Source organism: Thermobia domestica, chromosome 10 (genome assembly GCF_964235325.1).
Source record: "Thermobia domestica chromosome 10, izTheDome1.hap1.1, whole genome shotgun sequence".
NCBI classification, from domain to species: Eukaryota; Metazoa; Arthropoda; class Insecta; order Zygentoma; family Lepismatidae; genus Thermobia; species Thermobia domestica.
Window position 1 is genome coordinate 81,734,528 of NC_137463.1, and position 20,536 is coordinate 81,755,063.

General features: G+C 34.6%; 1 protein-coding gene across 1 annotated transcript in view; it reads left to right on the forward strand.

Annotated features, from left to right (window-relative positions):
* The window catches only part of dsb (scavenger receptor class B member debris buster), a 134,819-nt gene that overhangs the window by 47,521 nt on the left and 66,762 nt on the right, over positions 1 to 20,536 (forward strand). The window contains exons 2-3 of the mRNA XM_081728164.1: positions 4,475 to 4,566; positions 8,124 to 8,284. Of these exons, the coding sequence (XP_081584290.1) occupies positions 4,475 to 4,566; positions 8,124 to 8,284 (253 nt within the window). The remainder of the gene's footprint in view (positions 1 to 4,474; positions 4,567 to 8,123; positions 8,285 to 20,536) is intronic.

Here is a 20,536-nt window from a genome sequence, read left to right on the forward strand (position 1 = left end):
CAATTTTAATCACAATTTAAAAACAAATTAGGCCTAACGATTTTTTAAACTTTTTTTAGCCGGAACAAAAGGTCAAGACGAAGAATTGTGCGATTCTTATGAAAAATACTGATTGTTTTAAAAAGTCACAATAAACTGATTACGTTGCTTAAGCTCGCTCAGCTCATTTCATTGCAATCGAGTATATCCATTGCATTCCTAGTATATATTTACTCTGCCTGTGCGTGTGTCAATGAGATTACTTGAAGAATCACGATCAATTTTGGCCAAGATATTGAGGGTTAAATGCTAGAAATAGAATTCGTTGATGGAGGTGATTCATGTAGTTGATACCAAGATATGGACAATCAAAAATCGGTTTCCCATGTACTACTATGGGAGTAATTATGGGTATCATCCTGGCTTGGTAGGCTACTCGTAGTACTGCTTAGATTAGCAGGTTAGTATAATGCTTAGAATGCAAAGCTCTGGCCCGTCCTTGGAATATAATGCTAAAATGAAACTAAATTACCTTCTACTCGACAAATCTAAAGAACTTGAATCTTTTATATTTTAAATATTCATTCATCTTCAGTATACTTCGTTTAATTTGAGGTAAAATGCTATATTTAAGCCTAGGCGTGATAACATTGAACTTGGGACTTGTAAAAAGCTTTTGACTTTATTTTATCCTGAAGTTAGGAACAACGATGAAGTAAAACTAGTCAACCAAGTTCCGTCTTAGCTATATAGTTAGTTTATACATCTTCACTGCGGGAGAGCCAGGTTTAATTCCGAGGTGAAAGCCCATCGGGTTCGGATCCCACTTTTTAAGAAATTGATTCAAGTTTCATATAGCCTCGATGCTGAAATGCACAATAAAAGAACCAACAGTTATTGAACTCGGAAACTTTTAACTTCAATAGAAATGAAAAAAAACAAAGCTGCACATCAAAAGAGAATAACAATAGAATTGCTTATAAGACAAAAGATGAGGCTGTCTGGACCCTAATAAAGGTGTTGTGAAAGTGATGTCTCGTCTTGGAAGTGTATCTGTTTTTATTTGACGAGTTCTGTTTCGTCTTTTGTGACTGCGTAGCGTAGTCGCGAACGCTGTCGTCTTTCGTGCGAGCATCCCGGGGTTCAATTCCCAGTGTAGACACGCTCGAAAAGTTTAAAAGCTTTTTGAGACCAGCCATCCTGAGTGAAGTTTTCCTGGGTTTTCTTTATTCACACCAGGCAAATACCGGGATGGTACCCAACATAAGGTCCCACTCTGCTTCCTTCCTTCCTCCCTCCCTCCTTCCCTTTCCTCGGATAATGTGATCACAAAGGGACATCATCCCTTCTATATGAAGGGGTAACATGAATATAGATACTGAGAGCCCAAAATCTTAAATCCTAATCTGTCTCGTCTCATGGATAACCTAAATAATAGTTTTAAGCTTATTAGAGGTTTCGAAAACTTGTTATAAAGAAAAGTCGATGACAATTTAATTGTTCGCTACATAGCAGTCCACCGGAACCCACTTAAACGTGTTTTCCGTTTTCTTAAATATGGCAAAAACAGAAAGAAAGGTTTACAGTTTTTCTATGTAATTATCCAATACTTACACAGAATTATATCCAATACCAATACTTTGTATACGATATTAAATAAATTAAAATCAAAAGCCAGTTCCACTCGTTACGAGATCACATGTTATAATTGATTTGAACCGTGTAATTTCTTGCGAATGGAAAACATCTTAAGAGCGCTTAACTCTTTTCAGGAAATTGTATTTTTTTAAAAAAATTCTAATTAATATAAATTAAAGAAGAAAAATAAAGTGTAAAATTTGTCCTTGAATTTTGACAGTGTTTTCTTAAAATGTTAAGAAGTGGAAAGAAAATCAACTCTGTTCAAAATATCTTGAACTATATTATTAAAATGGAAAAAGTCCCCAACAGTAATTTGTAAATCGTTTTGAACTTTCACCGTATGAATTATAAATTCACAACACAATTTTTTGAACGAACGAAAGTAAATCCTCAACACATTTCACCTTCATGTCTTTTATGTACTTGAAGATAGTAATTTTTTAAAAAAAAAAAAATATTTACACAAACGAAGGAAAAAATCATGAAAAAAAAGGAAAAACCTTTCATACACAGTATAGCCTCCACAATTTTTTTTTTTTTTTTTTAAGGAAAGGAGACAAAACTAGAAAGGTCACGTAAGCTCGAAGGGATTTGCAACCACGGTAATTTCTATGTAGGTGTTCATTTGAAGACCTGTATAGAAAGAAAGAAAGAAAAAAAGTTGCTTTCCCGATTTCTCTCATTGGACACATCTCTGCAGGCTAAGAAAAAGAACATGTGTTTTCCCAAAATCCTTCCAATTTATTTAACACACTCTCGATAATAATACTATACTACAAAAATAAACATGGTAAGAAAAATTTTTTTGTTTCCTTAAGATTTTTACATAAAGAAAACCATAAAATATTTGTAAAATATCAAGACAAACGTGTTTAGAAACTTCTTTCGTATCTTTTATAAATTAAACACGATATGGGATATGGTTAGCGTCTATTTCTTCAACGACGTCGTAGCATCTGACAATGAAATGTGCGTAGTTTACAGGATATATGGTTTAATCAACAACTACAGACAACTACGTGATAAAATATTACTATTCATTATAACTAACATACAACCAAATTAAGTAATTAAGAACTTCAAAATAACAACAAAGTCTCCATATTTATTTGTGGGACGAAGAAAGAAATGAATATTTATTTATTTATTAAACACAACAGACTAGGCCTAGTTGCAGTGTTGTATAATATTTTTTTTTATTATCACATATTTTTTTAAGTCTAGTCTTACTGTCTCCGACATTCCAAAACATGTATAGCAGATATCTTTTCAATTGATTGTAGAAAGTACTCATCCTCCATATAGGAGATTTGGCGAGGAAGGAAGTGCCTTAGGATTGAAGAAAAAAAAAACTCTTCCTGAACTTGCTGATGAGACTGAAGAATTACCGGAGCAAAATGTCACAATAATTAAACTACATGAACACTGATCAATAAATAGGTGTTGATCGAGAATCAAGTATTGTCCAACTGATGAAAATATTTTTCATAGCCAGTTTAATGAAGCCAAAGATCGATTTTAGCGTAAATACTTCATTTGCATTATATTATCATGGGCCATTATGTAAATTCGAGAACCTGGCTCTTGAGTTTGATCTTCCTCCAGCTCAATAATTAAGCTCGAACGCATGTAAGCACGAGCGCTATGTGTAAATAGCGAGTCAAATCCTGAGTTCGAGCGAGCGCGATCTTAATATGGAGTAAATTTACACGAGATTGAGCTAGCGCGATCCTCACTGAAGATAGCGAGCGTTATTGAGATTTGTGAGCGTAAGCTGCTTTGAGAATAATGAACTCTAAGCCCAAGCTTCTAATGCAGAAACACACAGTCCCAAACTCCCTACCCACCTCCAGTCCCGAACTAAAGAACACTCTTGATAAACGGATGGATATTTACAACAGTAAATTTTCATTTTGTGAGATCTTGTACCTGTCAATACCTCAATTATTGAAGCTTCCATACGATTTTCAATAAAAGAACCTCGTTAAGCTCTGTTAATAAGTCAAAACCTTCGTCACAATGTTCGTAATCTTGCTGTAGCCTCCACCTCATGTTCCTTCTATAGGTTTCAATGTACTTTATGCAGTATTTCCAATTTGGTTGTTTCAATTGACATTCATTTAACTACTTAAGGTTCGCCACGAAACCAGAGCTTAGGCTATTTTATCTGTGAAAGTATCTGTTTTTATTGGAAGAACTGCTTTATTTCATGTTAACTCTACTTATAAAAGCTATCCACTCAACATATTTTGATATGTATAGAAGTTTTAAAATGATTAGGACGTACTATGATCTCAGATTGGCATAGAATTTAACATTGAGTATTGGGCCGCGATGGCTCAGTAGTAGAGCGTTCGCCTCTGGTGCATGGGGTCCTTAGTTAGATCCCAGCTCGCGTCAAGTAAGCTTTGTGGTAAGCATATGCATGGGTTTTCTCAGGGTTCTCCCGTTTCCTTCCACTTTCTTCATTCCACTAGTTTTCATTTCTCATCATCACAGTCTCCTTTAGCCTAGCCGGCATAACCATGGGGCATTGAGAGCTTTTTAAATTAAGGGTAGCAGAAGGCCAATGTTTTGACCACGCACGAGCTAGTTTGAATGTATTTACCGTAGCCCCTTGTGGGCTAAAGAACCAGATAGCTTGATTAATTAGACGCAGAGTGGTAGTGTCAGAATCATTGCCATTGGTTGAAGAGCCAGAGAATTAAGTTTAAATAAAGAGTGAAACCTTATAAGACCAAAAGTATTATTAATACTATTTTGTTTCTTGTATTAATTTATACTTTAATCCTTTGACTTAAATTGTGAGTTTTTCCATATCTGTAAACTAATTATGGTTTTCTTCTTCTTTCAGGGCGATTAGCTGTTATAGTTTTTGGATTATTTACGTTAATTATGGGAATTATCTTGTCATCAATACCATGGGTAGATTACATTATTGCCAAAGTAAGTACTCCAAATTGTTGTTTTATACGGATATATCTAATTCAATAAATTAGTGTACTCAAAGCAGTTCGTAAAATTTACGTCAACTATGGAGTATATATGACGCATTCCGGGTAGTAGGGCTAACTCAACAAAAGTTACGTGCAATCTGAACGCTCGGAAATTATATTTGAGGTAGACGAGTAGTAAACCCAAACTGCTCTATGGCAGTCAGTTCTAATTTCTATGTGTATGTATAGTTTGTGGAAATTGTTCCTCTTTCCCTTAGAAAATAAAGTTTTCAAAATCAATGGATGATTAATATTTTTACTGCGCAGTGTGCATTTCAGGAAAATAAGCTTTCGTTGAGTTTAACCTCACTACACGTTACATCTTATTTGTAATCTTAAAAATATAGGTTGGACCAAATGTCCCGACCGGATGCTGTGATACCTGTCGTATTTCATCGGAGGAAATCCAAATTCCAATAGCTGTACGTCGTACGTTACAACTCGTAAATGGATAAAATGGTAATAAGTATGCACGAACAGTTGTGCATTCTTCCAGTTTTTTTTCCTTAGTTTTCCATCGTAATGATTATGGTGATAAGCCAGTACAGTGCATGATGTATATCAGCTCTTGTTCTCGGGATGTTGCTTTTTGTCCACAAAAAGATTCTCATTATTATCAAAACATTCAGTAATATTTCCTCAAGTTCATGATGTGAGCCTTACCAGTGACATCATACCCCATTTCTTTCATATATTTGTGACTGGAAAATCTTATCTCAATATGTCTCACTGGCTGATCCAGGAGCACGACACAGTTGACTTCATAATATTCTCCATCAAAATGGGCTCCTGCACATTACCAAACGTCTGTTCAGGAATAACGGAATAGGCAGTTTCCAGTGAATTGGAGGAAGTAAACTTTTAAACTGGCCCCAAAATTCCCGTCTTAACAGGGTCTTTCGCAAAGAAGATAATAGGCGAAATTAGTCTGAGCTTTGTTGAAGATTTAGAAGTAGAGATTACCTACCTATCTTAAGAGCTACAATGACATTAATATTAGATGCTCTTACCCTATGTTAGGATCTAATATATTTTTGTTCAATGCAATACATTTGCACCTTAACTATTGTTTTCTTTTTTATAACGGGTAAAAATTCGATTCTAACTTTTGGTCCAGCCTGTGTTTATTTGTAAAAATATTTTGCTCTTTGTAAATGTTACCAGTAGCTATCGTTAAACTGTTTCTTTCGTAAGTGTAGTATGTAAATTTAAATATGGCTTATGTTTGACTTTTATTCACACAATTTTGAGTCGATATATGAAATTTGAAACTTATATTAACGAAAAGGAAATATGCATAAATTTTGAAGACTATTACTCATGTTGTTTTGGTGTATATATGTTCAAAAAATTCTACAAAAGTAATATCAATTCAGTTTCAAAAGTAGTTTTAATTTTTCAATATTTTTAAAATATATTTCTTATTAGAAAAGGTTAAGTTAGGCAAGATTCTTTTTAATTAGATGCTTTTGGATGATCGTTTTCAACTTAACTTAGGTAAAGTTGAAAACGATCGAAGAAATATATAGAAATGTCTTTTTTATTATTATTTGATTAGTTATAATGCAGTTAAATGTAACTTTAAAATCAATGGCTCCTAAATTAAATAATGCATAACTAGACAAGTTCATTCCTCTAGTTTGATAACAATCAGATTAGTATACACACATTGACAAAATAGCAGATTTGAAAGGAACACTTTATGTAACATTTTAATCATTACCACTAAGTAACGCTATCAATACTTAATACAACTATGATTAATGTAATTTTCAATTAGATGCTGGGTCAGTTATTAATTTATCATTTTCCATATATATATATATATATATATATATATCGTAATTTGTGAATTATACACATATTAGTCACTTCCTAGTTCCAAAATTAAGTTATGAAATTTTACAAAGGGCCACTTTGTTGAGAAATAATGACCTCCCAATATTTTCCACATCCCTAAAATAAATATAACCAAAGTAACTACTTAATGTACACATTTGTAGGTGAACAAATTTAAGTGACATTTGTGATATAGTATGCGTACCCATAAGGAAAATGTATCATTGAAATATTAAGGGGGTTGAGAAAAAATAGTCGTAACCTTTACGCTAATTAGCAATTCAAGTTCACTCATTTTTATAATCGAAACACCAAGTTGCAATCAAGGTTGAATCAAGTGGGAGTTTTTGGAGGCCAATAACTTTGAAAGTAAGAATTGCTCTTAGGAGAGCAATCGACAGCTTAGAAGAATTTTAAGAGATGAACATCCTTGGCTATAAAAACGTCAAATTATAAAATTTTATGTGGATTCCTTTGAACATTTGCACAATTTAATGAAAACAAAGATGCTCTGCTATTTCGACGAAAACGCATAATATCATTATTTAAAATGTTAATTGAAAACTTTAAATAATGTAATATTACTCCAAACTTTGAATAAAATAAAACTGTAAAACATTAATATTGTTCAAAATTTTAATTGGAAATAAAACTACACATCACTAAATTAAATACTGCATAATTAGACTCAAAATTTTAATTAAAAATTAAAACATTAAACACACTATCTAATGTTATTCAAAATTTAATTGAAAATAAAACTTCAAATCACCCCTATTGTTACTCAAACCTTTGAATAAAATAGAAGTGTAAAACAAAGTATTGTTCAAAATATTTAATTAGAAGTGGAACTACGCATCACGTAAGCACTGTTCAAAAATTTTAATTGAAAAAAAAAAACTATGAAACATGTAATATGTATTATTCAAAAGTTTGCTTAAAAATTGAACTGTGAAACACATACTATTATTCAATGTCTTAATTGAAAATTGAACTGTAAATTAGATAACATTATTTAAAAAAATAAGAAAATAAAACTATGTAAGGCGTAGTATTATTCAAATTATAAGTTAAAGATAAGACTTATTATAAAAATCATAGTTAAGTGTGATAACTATGATTAAATCTATTATGCGTACATCTCTAATCTTACTTGATTTAGTTGTCTAACTTAAACGTAATGGACTAAAGAACCAAATAAACGAATGAAACAACAATAATACTCGTAAAAAAAAAACTCCATTCTCATTTGTTCTTGTCTACGAGAAGTTCAGAAAGTATGTTGTGATAATTGATCTTCACTAAAACATACTTACCACATAATTAATCTTTCAGATGATATCTATGAGATTATTGAATGCCCCATTGTTATTTTCATGTTTCTTTCCCGTCTGTTTTTCATATCTTTGGTAGGATTACAGAGGTTCTTGATATATTTATATACTGTTGACTTCAACAAGCAAATTGTTCAATTTTAAAGGCTCTTTATTCTTATATATAGTCAACAGCATATATGTATATTCTACAATTTGTTTACTGCTATGACTTGAGTTATAAATATTACCTTTCTAATTGATTTCTTTTTTTGTTCTTTTTTCCCTTCCTGCTCAAAAACAAACCAATACTACAACAACATCAACATGGCTTTATATTTTAAAAAATATGAAGAACTTGAAGCTTCTAAATGGGAGCTTGGCGTTTCAGTACTGGCAAAAACCTGGCGTCCTTCGCCTTACCAAGGCTTATATCTTCAATGTCACCAATCCTGATGGTTTTCTTAATAATGGTGAGAAACCGAAGCTCGCTGAAGTTGGACCTTTTGTGTACAGGTGAGTACGGAAAACCTTTCTGACTTGTTAATATATGAGGTTCCCACAAATGTCAGTGCACGTGAGTCACTATTTTTGGATTGTTTACTTACCATCAGCATGCTATGCTATTTTTTTTAAGTTTTCAAGTACACTGTTTCCGCTAGACTGATTTTTCCTGTGAAGAAACTGGATTAATTGTGGCACTACGCTGCAGTATATGCAAAATGTATGAACAAGTCTTATGATAAAAATTCATTTTTGTACAAACTTTGCAGTCTGAGATTGAAGTCCCACTAAGGGCAAAATGTTTGGATGTTGATGTAGTGACATGAGGCATTTAGAAAATTATTTGAAGTATGATGTATTGAACTCCAGTCTAGAAAAGCAGAAATAATGGCGACAACAGTCGATTTGCTGACTAGAAAGACAGGATTCCCCTTAAATATCGTTCAGCGACGTCACTCAAAGCTGGTGAACAATATAATTGATATACTGGTGCTGGTTTTCCGTTTATTGATTGTTATGTTAAGTAGCAATGGAAAACGAGTAGGGATTTCTAGTTAGGCAAAATTAAGCAAATTATATACATTGAAGTCAACGGGAGGTGTTGAGTAGTAGAGGGTAATGAAATGATTTTAAAAAAAGTGATGAAACGATCGAAAGAAGGGAAACAAGAATACTCTGAACAAGCGAAGAAATACAATGTTTAGGCAAACTACTTTACGACTTTGTAAATAGAAGCTCATCATAAAAGGCTGCGTTACATACTTACGCGAACCCAAGGTCGTATGAATGTAGGAATCTTCTATCAAAATAGGATTTAAATTACTATTTGGGTTTTTTATCCGAAGTGTAATGTGTAATGGTAGGGATTATTGTTATTATCACTATATTAAGTTTTATCGGAATTGATGTTTGGTATGGACCAATGAGCTTGCAGTGTATTATTGCCAAACTTCCGGTGAGAAATTTGATTTCAGCGAACGAATATTGTAACATATTGATAAGATTCTTCTCTTACAAAGAGACAACATGTCGATCGAATCTGATTTCTACAGTCACATTGTTGGCAATGTCGTTGTAAGTGGATTGATGGACATAAAAGTAGGATCCAAGGTCAAACTTCAATTCGGCTGTTGCACATAATACCAAACTCCAAAGTTTGAGCGACAGCAGCTAATTATTTATAAAAAGTTAACCGTATTTGCTATGAAAGGAAGGCAATGCAAAATTTTGTTGATCAGTCATGCAGTTTTGAAGCGAAGACGAAAAATCGAGATGTGGTTTTCTCGTTAGAATGAAAATCTTTTCGCCTAACTTTGCTTCACTCTAATAATGTAATCCAACTTAAGGGAAATATTACATGCAGTATGCCCATTCCAACACCTTAGATTACAGAGTTACTAAAATAACCATTAGAGGCACAATTGGGACTGCAAACGCGTCGCCCTTTCAACTGAAGTGTATGACAAAAACGCACCTGCATGGCATTGTGTATTACGTATGAATGACGTTTGTTTGGAGAAAGAAAAATCTCCATTTCTTGTGTAGCTTATCGCTGTGCAAAGAAATTAAAAAGAGAAAATGATACACAGTTTTACGCTGAACTCTCTTAGATATCGGAAAATTATTTAACTGCAAAAGTATTTTAATGAATAAACTGAAGGCTATGGCTCACTTATTGATTCCTCGAACTGCAACGACTTTGATTAATTGCCTTAAAAGCTAAAGTCTTGTATTATTTTAATCATGCATCATATATCAAAATATTCGTATATATTTTAATCATGCAACTCTAGAAAACTTCAAAGCAATTGATAATTTATCTATTGAAGATTAGTGACAGCTAAGGACACACGGAGAGGTTGGATCCTGGTGGTCTGGACTTCGAAATCCCGACTTCTCTGTAAATTTATTCTAATTTTAGGAGTAATTTGACAAGTTTCCATATAATTTGTCCTCCTATTGAATTTGGACTTCCCGAAAAGATTTGGACCCCCGAAATAAATTTCCTTGGTACGTTCTTGGAACACCAGCTACATTAAGTTGAGAGGAAATATAGGAAAGACTACAAGTTCAATATGTGGCTACAGAAAGGAATAAATATGTTCAATGCAGTGATCATTGTTTATTATTAAGGGATTTATTGCATTTTAATATTCGAACGACCTCACAAAGTGATTCAAATCATAATATGACGCATCGATATGCTACAGTTTAATATTTGCTGTCATTTTTTATTTTACTAAATTTTCTATTTTGCAAAACAAGAAACACCACAAAATTTTATTTACATATTATAAGTAATATATATATATATATATATATATATATATATATATATATATATATATATATATATATATATATATATATATATATATATATATATATATATAAAATATGCATTAATCATTCTGTTTAAAATAATACGCACTAAAAATTTGAGAACATCAGCAGTTCCATTTTTGTACTCTAAATCACCGCAATACTCGACCAAGACTAGAAATAGTGTAAATTTACCACTATCCGGTTTCAATATTGATTTTCATAAGGCAAAAACGGTAAAAGATATCGAGAAGCGGTTTCCCGAAATCGATTCAACTCCCAACAGTAGATTTTCCCATCCTAGGCAAAGTAGCCATTCAAACCGGAAATGGTAGAAATGAGCCATTTCCGGTTTCAACGTTTATCGCTATAGAACAAACTGTGATAGATAGCGATAAGGGGCATTTTGTCTCAGCGTCTCAAGAGAACGTGTGATCATCAGTATCTGCAACACACTACCGAAACCGAAAGTTGTTGCAATTTTTTCGAGTACTTCCGGCTTCAATACTAATGTCCATAGACCATAACGGTAAGGAATATCAAAACTGGTTTTTTAACACTATTCAGTGTCTCAAGAATGAGTTTCGTCTTGTCATTTATCTATCTATTTAGGCTGGAAGCAGTGAAAATCTAAGTTTGTTCAACGTTTACAACATTGATAGCATCGTAAAACGGAAATAGCGACAAGATGATTTTTGATATGGGTTCAGTATTAAAAATAAGTTTAATCTCTGACTGTATTCTTTCTATTGGAAACAGAAGTGATTACATCAGTTATCACTTCCAGTTTTAATGATAATTCCATAGAGCAAAAACAACAAAATAGAGCGAGTAATGCCTTTTTGATATGGATTCGGTGTCCGAGGTACAGAAGCTATCTTTGATCTTATTCCTCTATTGCAACCAGTACTTATAGATATACTACTTGGTTTGAGTATTGAATTCACATATTTTGAAAGTCTACCGTAGTTTCACATTGTGAAACGAAACTCACTTATTACTGTAATTGTGTCAGAAACATGGACATCACGCAAGAATTATGAAAAGCGACTGAGTTTTCGATATGTGGGTGTGAAGAAGAATGGAAAAAAATAGCTGGGTTGAGCGGAAAACGAATGGGAAGGTCTTAGAAATGGTGGGAGAGAAAAGAACAATTTCAGATATTGTTAACAAGAGGAAGAGAAACTGGTTGGGATGTTGTCTAAGAAGGAACTGTATCATGAGGATATGGTGGCAGGAAGAAGAAGGAGAGGGCGAAGGAGATTACAATTAATGGACAATATCAAAATAGAAAAATCGTACGTGAAGACGAAGAGGTTAACAGAAGACCGTGGAGCATGGAAGCTTCTCAGTTGCGGCAAGTGAGCTGCCAATAATGGCAGAATATCTATTATTATTATTATTATTATTATTATTATTATTAGTAGTAGTAGTAGTAGTAGTAGTAGTAGTAGTAGTGTTATTAAATAATTTTCTTTTCTCAATTTCGAAGTTATTTCGTAATATTCGGGTATATACACTTTTGTATATCGAATGTGTGCTGTAAATAGTGGCGGTTTTAGCGGGAGGCCAGTTAGGCACGGGCCTACCCAAAAATTTTGAGAAATACATAAACCAGGCCGGTAGCCAGCCCAAAACTGTTGATGCCATTTCTAAAAAAAAAATATCATCTATTAATACAAATAGTGGAAAATATATTTATTCTTTATTGTATTTTTTAGTGTTTATGTCAGGCCCGTATCCAGGGGGTGTCTAGGGGGGATCGGGCTGAAGTTAGGGAGGGTCCGATCCAACCATACTATAGTTTATCAACGTATTATAGTTCATTTGCAAGCCTACCGTGAAAATTTTACGGGGACCAGCGAAAATTTAGGGGGTCCCGGCCCCCCTAGACACCCCCTGGATACGGGCCTGACATAAACACTAAAAAATACAATAAAGAATAAATATATTTTCCACTATTTGTATTAATAGAAGATATTTTTTTGAGAAATGGCATCAACCACTACTGCAAAAGTAATTTCCTACTGTAATTAATCAATCAAATGTGTGTATGTGTCTATAAGCGAGGGAGTGGGCTTACCCAAAATTAAAATCCTAAAGCCGCCCCTAGCTGTAAATTTGTTTGAAACCAACGTTTATACCCACGACAGTACGCCACAAAGCTCCAGTTTTGCACTAATTTTTTTTCTTTCTTTGGCTTTGCTTCGATAGCACAAATTTCCGCGTATCTATGTTAATAAATAATGCAAACCTGTAAATAACCAGTAGTTTGGAAAGTGAATTTCGTAATAGATGCAAAAAGAGTTGTAATTAACATCCTAATGTAGATTTCGTGCAAGAAATAAATAAATAATAAAAAGGATCATAAGAAAACTTGCAGCTGAATGGAACTACAACCTATGAAAGAACATGCATGCCAGTTGATCAGAAACTTCTGTCAAGATATCCTTTCGGCAAAATATAAACACCATTATTCGTACACACACACACACATGTGTGTGTATATATGCTCTAGTCTCTCTACGTATAACTGGATTCTTTGCGGATACAATAAGTATACAAAGACGTCTTTTGGCTATCTCGACGTAGTTACTTCCCATTCCACTGCTGACAACTTGTCTCAAGTGGAAATGGAATCTGGTTTTTCTTCCGGAAGCATTCATTAACATCTTACTACATCGCTCGAGAAACTTGACCCAGTGACGTCATCCTTGTGACGTCGTTGTGTGGTATTAGGTGCGTTCATTAATATTTTTAATGTTTTTTTTTTAAGTCTTGTTTTCCTCGTTTTGAGCTTTTGTGTTTTGTATGCTCCTTACATAACACCGAGGTTATGAAGGATGGGGACCTACTATTATTGCGAAATGAACTATCATACAAAACCAACCCTCACAGCACAGGTGTACCCCACCACAATATCTCTCTTCCAAAAGAGTTTAATTACAGTGTACCGGTCACGACTCCCTTGTTTTGACATGAAATACTCTGTTTAATTTATGTAATCTTTGCAAAAGTCCTTCTCACTGATACAGTGACTAGAGTGCATGTAGTTTGGCGCACGAGGCCCCTGAGTTGAATTCCTAATAGGAGAATATTGAACGCACTATAATAATTTTGATACAATTTTAAATCATTTCCTGAAGTACGGACTCGAAATAAACATGGTAAAGATAAAAGGAGCTCTATTTTATTTGGTGATCGAAAACGACTATGTTATTGGGGACGACAGAGGTATTAGAATCACAGAGAAATTGCAATGTAGTACCAACTTTGTTGATAACAATATTGTTCCGATTTGTGAATAGTTGATTATCAAAATGAAATGGTAATCACATAGCTCGATTCAACTGCTAATTACATTGTATGCTCAACAAATAATTTTAAACAGTTCAACTTTTGTCACGAAAAGGCGACGTATTATAAGGTGCGCAGAAAGTCGCTTCCCGCACAAGTAAGGAAAGAAAAGATTTAAATGGGCTATCAGAAAGCGTTCTAGAACTGGCATTACTCTCTTAGTGTGGCTGCAACTGGTAACCATATTTTTGTACGTGTTTTGTTTGAGTTATTTACTGACATGAGTGCAGTTGCGCCAAGTTGTACAGCTATTGAGATGAAACACAAATTAAGAAAGATTTTTTTTTTTTTGTGCTACAAGATTGGTGGAAACATAACAAAAACATAAATGTGGTGAAGGCAGACTTCAGACGAAGATTTCCAGGTGTGGAAGGAACCACCATCACGTCAAGCCATGAGAAACCTGAACCAAAGATTCGAGACTACAAATGCTGACGACCACAAAGTGTACGAAATAAATTAAACATAGAACCTGTCGCTCTGAGTTACGTATCTAGTCCGAAGTATTTACCAGAAGTCACGCACGTGAACTGGGAATGACATGTACCTCTTTGAAGAACATGTTAAAGGATTTGGAGTCAGTCATAGTCATACATCTTGCAAATAAAATCAGAAAAATAAACACACTGCTGAACAAGACTGCACTTATTTAATATAAACACACATTTACACGTGACGTTTCGATCTTCTAGCCAAGATCCTCATCAGACGTACATTTCTAGCCAAGATACTCATCAGAGTGTAAGTCTGATGAGGATCTTGGCTAGAAGATCGAAACGTCACGTGTAAATGTGTTTTTATATTGAATAAGTGCAGTCTTGTTCAGCAGTGTATTTATTTTAGGATTTGGAGATGAAACCTTCCCAGCCAAAGCTACTGCATGCATTGCATGAATGTGATGTGGACCGGTGTATTGAGTTCAGTGAGTGGTTTCTCCTTCGGAACAAAACTGACACACACTTACGAAATCAAATTTTGTGGGCAGTGAGACCTCATTCAAGATGAATAGTCATGTAGACAGATACATGTTTATTGGAGTGACACCAATTCACACGAAATTGACAGACATAAACGTGCTTGGTGTCACGTTTGGGGTAGTATTTGGAGCGTGGTGTCATAGCACTCTTTTGAAGGAACTGTTACCAGTGACACATAGCTTCAGATGTTGCAGCATGCCAGGATCACTAAAGATAGCCCTCGCTACCGAAACATTTAGTTCACATGACATGATGGAGCACCGAGTCACTTTAGTGGCGGTGTGAGGGATTTCTTAGACCAACAACATTTCGATGAATGGATTGGTCGTCGAGGTACGACAGATTGGCCACCTTATTCATGTGGCATTACACCACGAGACTCCTCCATGTGGGATATTGTTAAAGACGAGATGGTTTTCTGTCAACCACAGACCTTGGATTACTTGAAACAGCTAATCGAACAATCATTCGAGAGATTGGATGCTAATCTTCAGTTATGTCAAATCATTGGTGAAGAGAGATACATTTCGCACTGTACATGGTGGGAAACAGTTTGAACAGTATTCGTAAGATACTAAAAATTGTCCAGTCACCTACCTTTTATTTCTTTACATATCGGAAAAAGCGACTTTGCGCCCACTCTGTACATCGATTTTATACATATATACTATTTTGACCCTAAAAAAGCATGAATCATTTAATTCTAGTCTCAAAGTCTCTATACGTAAAGCTGCGTAGCTGACCATAATTTTAGGGTCAAGTGTTGACCTTTATATCGTAAATCATTCTGTGCTGGCATTTATATAAAAGACATCCAGCATTTTCTTGCTTTCTTCTTGCATCATTTAAGAAGAAGAAATAATAATATTTAAAAATGCCAGCTAACACTTCGTTATAGCATAATATACAAAACAGCATCTAATTTTCAATCTTTGTGTATATTAACAACAGTCCAATCGTATGTCTTTTCATTTTCTAAATGTTGCAATAGTGTCACCACTTTCTCTTCAACAGTAGCACCATCCGCCAACAGAAAAATGAGATGGACCGCAAAAGCATTTGTGGTCAATATTAAAGGTTTTGCCCCTACAGCAAAAGAGAGAGAGAGAGAGACAGACAGAACTGATATTGCGTAGCTTTGCACAGGAAGGAAGGAGATCTTATCTACCCCCCTCCACTTTTACACACCGCCACTGTTTTAAGAGGTTGATCATTTCATTGGCTTAGTACGAACTAGTTGTATGTAACCCATGCAGAGCAACTTGTAGGATATTTCACTTAAGCGTTAAATGAAAATAAATCAGCGCTCAAGAGGAAATAAGAAGGTTATTAGGAAACGTAAGGAGAGAGTAAGCGATCAAGATAATAGTGGCAAGAAATTGAGTAATAAGTAGTATGTAGTGCAAGGAAAGAGAGAGAAGTAAAAGATGCTGCAAACAATTTATATGTTGTGAACCCAATAACTTGTCATGACAAGTCGTGACTATATATATATATATATATATATATATATATATATATATATATATATATATATATATATATATATATATATATATATATATATATATATATATATATATTACTTATTTTCCTTTCTATTATTTTTTTTTCAATTAAGGAGACATTGATGGTATCATTCCATTTTTTGTCAAGTTAGATGGTCGAAGAGTGGTTAGCACGATCGCAATTGAAAGGTCCCTTTCGAATCAAGGACGAATATCCTGGTTCCAATGTTTTCCTCAATCTCACCAGACAAATGTTGGTATCTTTGCTATTTTGTTAATTCAAATTCAATTAAAAATGATTCGATTCGATTAATTTTATTTGATTTAAAAAAAATGACCTTTCAGTTTTATCTCAAACTTTATTAATCAATATTCCATATTACAAAATACAGAGTATAGGGTCACTGGCAGAGCATTCACCTTTGTTGTGAGGACGTCGCTGCTTCTATCCCAATCCATAGAGGCAACAGTTTCCTCGCGATTCTCTCATTTCCATTCACATGTTCATCCCACCAATTGCTTCATAATCACTCATATTCCTTGATCATCTGTCTCCTGTAACCTGAAGAATAAAACCATGAAACGTTACACGGAAAGTTTCATTTTCACTAAATGAGTACAACAGTTCTCTAGTGGCGAACTTAGTAGAACCAGATCAATTTCCACTACGAGGTACGAAACCATACTTACATTCAGCGGCGGATCCAAGGGGGAGCTATAGGGGCTATAGCCTCCCCCCTTGACGCTCAGGTATACACTGAATAAAATGGGCTTCAATCCTGCTTTACACTGGATAAAACGGCAAAATATGGTTTAGCCCCTCCCTTGGTCATATTCTGGATCCGCCTCTGCTTATATTATAGGCTAATGTCTCATAACCTGTGCTGGAAAGGAGCGTTAAATCTACAAATAAGAAAATTGCATTTAATGATTAGAAAGAAGAAATACGGAGATTCAGTGACTAGAGCGTTCATCTCTGGTGCATAGTGTTCTGGTTAAACTCCTGCTCTACCCATTCCATCAGCTGTTCCACCATAATTCACAAGCATTTATCATCTGTCTCTTTTCGGACAGATACATAATGACGAGACGTTAAACTAGAGATCTTATTTTATTTCACATTATCTTCAGAGAGGGTTACATATTTTTTTCTTTCATTTAGATTTGTGCTTTTCACTATAGTTAAAATATTTATTCGACAGTTAGAAGTGGGGTCTTGTAAATGAGATACTTTTCAATTACAGGTGAATTCAATTATTGATTAAAAAACCGGACTATTATCCTACATGGCGTAATTACGGGTTGTTCTAGTAAAATTTATTAGTAGTGAGAATTTTTCACTTATTTTAAGGTATTCTGTGAGAATCTCTGTAATTTTCCAGTACAGTGGAGGTCATTTTAGGGATATGAGGTTGCAGACCACAGTGTAGTCCAAAAGTGTAGAAACACCCAAATAATTGGTAAACGCTGCATAATATAACCAAAGTATCATGTAGGTATGGAATAAAGCTGAAGGGAAATGTTTGAGAACACTTTTCAAAATGACATCCTTAATCTTAAAGTCGGCCATCTTGAATTTTAAGCAATTGTTTTAAATGGAAATCATAGCATATGATATGCCATTTTAATAGCAATTTTTTTTTTAGCACTGTTATTTTTGCTCTAGTGCTAATCACTAAGAAGTTATGACTGTTTCTTAGTTATGTCCACAACAAAAGAGATTACTCAAACTGCAAGGACCACGTACCATCACAGGACGTGTTTATTGTGTACCTCATTCCGATCGATTGTCAGATGCATTGTTGAGTTCCCAGTTATGCAAAACATTACGCAAAGTATCGACTGTAATGGAACATGCGTTCATAATTCGTTCTTTGAGATATTGAACACGTTTAATTTTCACCACATAGACTACACAACACCTATTTCATATGACTTCAGGGTGGCACAGTGGTAGAGCGCTTACTTCTGGTGCGTGGGGTGTCTGGTTTGATCCCTGGCCTAGTAAGTTTGTGGTGGAAAACCTCGTGTCCGTGGGTTTTCTCAGGGTTTTCCAGTTTCCAGTAGCGTACACAGGAATTTATTTCGGGGGGATCCAAACTTAATATGAGGGCATTTTATATTAAAATTCCTAAAATTGCCCCTAAAATTAGGCTAAATTTACACAAAGGTCGAAATTTCAGGGGGAGGGGTCCGGACCCCCAGAACCTCACCCCCTGCATATATTCCACCAGTTTCCTTCCACAATTTCATTCCACCACTTCTTCCATCGTCTCACTTTCCTTCATCATTTGTCTCCCTTACCTAAGACATTAAACTGAACATTTTTATTTCATTTTCATCTTTTCTACCTTTTCTATGTACTGGTTATAACTCTAAACGTTAATGATTGCAACGTAAAAAGAAAAAAAATTAAGGGGCAAAAAATAAAACTATTGCAAAACCAGTTCAATTGAGAACATGACCTTCATAACCTATAATTCACCTTAAGAAAGGTTAAACTACTTGGAAACTGCGGCAGTTCCTGTCTGCATCCTTACTCTTCCTGTCCGTTTATCATTGAAAAGCTGATCTTCTCTAGGAACCAATTATTCAGCAGTTCCTAAACTGAAAATGAATATATTGAAATAATATTGGAAAACGTATATGTCTTTTTCATATATATAGATCTTTCGTAGTTGTCATATGCTTGTATTGATTATTATAAAACAGATCTTGGTTCAAATATAAAGCAAGGACACGGAAAGAAACTGGATATTTTGTGTAAATGCTTTACGATCAAGACTGCTCTAGCTAACGCTAGATTCTTCAGGGACAACCTTGAACGGAAACTGATGTTTTTCACAAGATCACTTTGTGTAAATAAATTTGAAATGAACTCAGTCACATTTTATATAACGTACTCCTTTAATGATATATACATTTTGTTTTAGACCCATTTACCAATATTTCAAAATAACTTTGTTTTGAAATTTTAAAAAAAATGAACACTGAAAGAGGTTATTTTCGAAATTAGTTTGGAAGCTGCTCCGCAAAGGTAATACCTACCCAGGGTCGTATCTAGAATTTTCTGACCGGGGGTGCACCAATAACTATCAGTAGATTTGAATTAAATTTGATTTTTTTAGGCTTCTGTAGTGTGTTTGAGAAAGTGTCCTGCAAATGCTCAGTGTCTGGTCTCGGGAATCGAACTCATGACTTTCCGAATGCAAAACCAATGATTTACCAACTGAGTCACGGCCACTTTATATCGGTATAATTTTTAGTATATAATTAGCTTGCTGTTTTAAATCAGGAATTTCTTTAATCATGAACACTAGAAATGTGATGGATATTAGTGTCACACACAGTCCTTATGAAAGTGTTGCTATTTTTAGTTTTTCGCTACTAGCGTCTCTCATTTTAGATAGTGTATATTTACAAAGAAGGGGAGTTGCACGTGCACCGGTGCACCCTCCCTAAATCCGGCCCTGTACCTTCCATATAGATGTTAGGTCAGACGCAATCTGAATCTTTTGCATCAGTAATAGGGGCATGGTGACTCAGTACTGGTGTTTCCCAGCTCGAGCCCAGGAGACGTAAATTTATGATTGGAGCTCTCCTCGCTGGTATTGTGGTCAGCGTGTCCGCCTGTAATGCGCGAGGTCCCGGATTCGATTCCTTATGAGTGAGAATAGACATTTTGAACATATTACGGTAGTTCAGATTCCATGTATAGATCGACGTCTTTTATATCCTCTATGCAGTAGCGGATCTAGAAGTTAAGCCCTGAGGGGCAGCCAGAGCTCAGACAATGTAAGATATGTCTATCATGAGTTTCTAGTAAACTTTCAAAAATATATAAAAGCTTAAATTATTTTTGTCGCTCAAAAAAACTGGGGGGGGGCTAGGTCTCCCCGACTCCGGGCTAGATCCGCCACTCCTTGTGTGCTGAAAAGAGGCACTGAACTTCATTCAACCTGCTAACTAAATTTGTGGTGGATAACATCATATTTTTGGGTTTCTCGGTATTCTCCTATTTCCTACCACACTATTAACTAGCAATTACTTTAAATTACTCTATTTACTTTCATTATCTGTATTTTACCTGAAGGATATAA